Source organism: Ranitomeya variabilis, chromosome 2, assembly GCF_051348905.1.
Source record: "Ranitomeya variabilis isolate aRanVar5 chromosome 2, aRanVar5.hap1, whole genome shotgun sequence".
NCBI classification, from domain to species: domain Eukaryota; kingdom Metazoa; phylum Chordata; class Amphibia; order Anura; family Dendrobatidae; genus Ranitomeya; species Ranitomeya variabilis.
In genome coordinates, this window is record NC_135233.1 from 205606007 (window position 1) to 205609839 (window position 3833).

The 3833-nt window shown below is 36.7% G+C and overlaps 1 protein-coding gene across 4 annotated transcripts in view; it reads left to right on the forward strand.

Moving 5' to 3' along the window:
• Positions 1 to 279: 279 nt before the first annotated feature.
• LHX6 (LIM homeobox 6) overlaps positions 280 to 3833 on the forward strand; it is a 246813-nt gene continuing 243259 nt past the window's right edge. For 2 of the 4 annotated variants that reach the window (XM_077292348.1, XM_077292350.1), the window contains exon 1: positions 280 to 531. In XM_077292348.1, coding sequence (XP_077148463.1) covers positions 454 to 531 — 78 coding nt within the window. In that variant the 5' untranslated portion in view covers positions 280 to 453. Of the gene's footprint in view, positions 532 to 577; positions 1210 to 3833 lie in introns of those variants that run through there. The other 2 variants (XM_077292352.1, XM_077292349.1) reach the window with 2 other exon arrangements.

A 3833-nucleotide genomic window follows, 5' to 3' on the forward strand; every position in this document is an offset into this window, starting at 1 on the left:
ATGCAGCAGATCTTAATGTTCTGGAGAAGAAACCTCAAATCACTGGTGCCCTATAAAGTCTAGAGGAAGACCAGCCTTGTGCTCCCAGCTGAGGACTCCAAAATGTTCCCATCACCTGAGGATTAATGTCTGACAGGTTCTCCTGGGTCTTCTCCTCTGGAAGGTGGACCTCAGAGCTGCTGTTCTTAGCCACTTCTCAGACCTCCCTCCCAGCCTGTAATGTTCCTTCCCTTCCTTTCCTGCCTCTCAGCTCTATCCAACAGGAAAGTGCAAGGAAGACTCGTCTAACTTCCCACTTGCAGCCACATCTCCTCTTCTTGTGGGCAGACACCTCAGTCTTGGACATGAGGTCTACAATCCTACATCCTTTCTGCACCAGATCCTGAACACTGGGAGGATTTTTACCATTTTTTGGACATTATCATCATTGCTGATTTGCTTTTCTTTCTCTCCATGTATTGGAAAAATGAAAATGTCACCCCTCAATCAGAGGGGACCAGCTTGGACCCTGAAGGAGACTCTGCAGGAAAGGTGAGCTTGGATGTGTGCGGTGTCCCCGGGCAGATGGTGGCTTCATTATAGCGCTCTCTGGGGCAATTCTCCACCATTTGCTCATATACTATTTCATTGGCTGAGTTCACTCTAGTCCCAGGTTTATTGTAAAAAAAATAAAATAAATCAAAGTACAGATCATTTACCCAAATGTATCTTTTTTTGTGCGTAAAGAGAAAAAAAATCGATTTTTAATTACAACCATTAAAAAAAAATGAAATTTGCAATTCTTTGGGTGGCCTGATGGATTGCCTGATTGACAGCTGAAATTGACACTTGCTGCCTCTTATCCTGGGCATTTTGTGCAATTTCTAATTGCAGGTAGTTTGTGGGTTTTTTTCTCCTCTGCCTTGGATTACATGGGAACGAAACGATTACCTCAAGAGGCATGGGTTAAGTGCAGCAAAAAAAAAATCAATCTAGATTCAAATTGCTTCATTAAAGAGACACAGCTTTTGTTGGAAATGGTTTAAATGCCTCCTGGAAAGTTCTTATTTGTTGTTTGGAGCTTCTGTGTATGGGCTGCAGGGAATATAAGGGGAACTTGGTGGCATCTACTGGTTTACTGGCCATATCCTGTGGAAGGTGATGTCTCACCATAAGCAGGACCCCAGGGGAGCAGCCACAAGTCTGGACACCAGGACCCCCCACATCATGGTAAGCACACCTGACACATCTAACCAGAGACAGTACACAGTGCTGATGTATCACTGGTAGGTGAGGGGACCTGGGGAGACGGGGACATGACAGTCAGGAGGTGTGACTGACTAGTATACACAGCTAAATACAGGGGGACACATCTGTAACCAATCATCTATCTATCTATTATCTATCTATCTATCTATCTATCTATTATCTATCTATCCATCATCTATCTATCTATCTATTATCTATCTATCTATCTATTATCTATCTATCTATCTATCTATCTATCTATTATCTATCTATCTATCTATCTATTATCTATCTATCTATCTATCTATCTATCTATCTATCTATCTATTATCTATCTATCTATCTATCTATCTGTCATCTATCTATTATCTATCTATCTATCTGTCTGTTTACCTATCTATTATCTATCTATTCATTAGCTATCTATCTATATCTATCTATCTATCTATCTATCTATCTATCTATTATCTATAATCTATCTATTATCTACCTATCTATTATCTATCTATTATCTATCTATCTATCTGTCTGTTTATCTATCTATTATCTATCTATTCATTAGCTATCTATCTATATCTATCTATCTATCTATCTATCTATCTATTATCTATAATCTATCTATTATCTACCTATCTATTATCTATCTATTATTCCATGTATTGATTTCCTAAATATATACATTTATTTGTAAGTCATATTTATCTGACTATATAATCAATCTTATTTAACTATCATCAATCCTTCTTACACGATTTAATTTTAATTTCTATCAAGTTTCTTTCTTTCTTTCTTTCTTTCTTATCTAAACATCTATCCCTGTAACTCTTTTATTGACTACTCTACAGTAAAGCATGGCGAGTTTTAGTTTATGTGGGAAAACGATGTAATTTTTTCTTTTTATATATCTTTGAACTTGCAGTAAATCATTAATAGTATTTGTAATACTATTCACTTGTAAACTGTACATAGGAAAAATGTAGATTTACATCTGTTCTATAATTAATTTTACAGATTGAGAATTGATGACAGCTAGATAGATAATAGATAGATAGATAATAGATAGATAATAGATAGATAATAGATAGATAGATAATATATAGATAGATTGATAGATAGATAATAGATTGATAGATAGATAATAGATAGATAGATAGATAGATAATAGATATATAGATAGATGATTGATAGATAGATAATAGACAGATAATAGATAGATTGATAGATAGATGATAGATAGACAGATAATAGATGATAGATATATAGATAGATAGATAGATGATAGATAGATGATAGATACTAGAAAGATGATAGATAAATAATAGATAGATAGATGATAGATAGATAGATAATAGATAGATAGATGATAGATAATAGATAGATAATAGATGATAGATAGATAATACATATATAATAGATATATAATAGATGATAGATATATAATAGATAGATAGATAGATAGATAATAGATAGATAATAGATAATAGATAAATAATAGATAGATTATAGATAGATATTAGATGATAGATAGATATTATATAGATAACAGATGAGAGATACATAATAGATAGATAGATAATAAATAGATAGATAATAGATAGATAATCGATAATAGATATATAGATAATAGATAGATGATAGATAATATATAGATAGATAATAGATAGATAATAGATAGATACTTAGATAACAGATAGATAATAGATGATAGATAGGTAATAGATAGATAGATAATAGATAGATGAAACAAATATGTCTATACTATTTTATTGAGAAGGGTTGTGCCTATAATTTGTTGAATGACCCAGAAATTCGATTGATGCAGAAAAGAATTATAATTGAAAATCAACTCCTGAAATTACAATATGAGCAATACAAATACACACACATTGATATACATACATATACACACACATTGGCGGCCGCTGTTGAGGCCCTCTGTGGAGCATCCCCCGCATATACAGCGCTCACCACTTACACCTGGTCTGCTGCTGATCACTTCCCCTCCTCTTAGGACAGTGATCCGTGTCTGTCCCTCAGCGCAGTATTGGGAGCGGACGTGCCACCAGGAAGGGGTTAATGCCAGTGTTTCTGTGGAGCTGTGTACTGGACTACTGTCTTCAGGTGTCGCCGGATGGTCGGGCAGATCTGGGGTCTCCTCTTCCCTCTTTAGTTGTGCGGTCTGTGGAGGACGGAGGGAAGTTCTAGCGATCAGATCGCCCCTCACACTGGGCTCCCTCCCGGCGATCTCTAGCCATGATCTCTAGCCATGATCTCTAGCCATGATCTCTAGCCATGTCCGCAGGTGTCTGCAGGATTGTTATTATTCGCGTTTTGGCGCACGGTGTGTGAACAAGGCACAAGTCCGCGGTGCAGCATCATCCCGACTCCTGCAGTCTGCAGGTCTCCCTCCGTGTCCTCAGTCCCGGCAGTAACAGGCGGTCCTCAGAGTCCGGGGACTTTCCTGTCAGTCCAGTCACTGGGTCTTGTCCCTTACTATAGAATTACAGGCATGTACAGGAAGAGAAAGCAATGACATCTCAACATCCTGGGGCCAATGGTATAAGAAGCCATGAGATTACAGTAATATCTGTATACAATAGATAGGC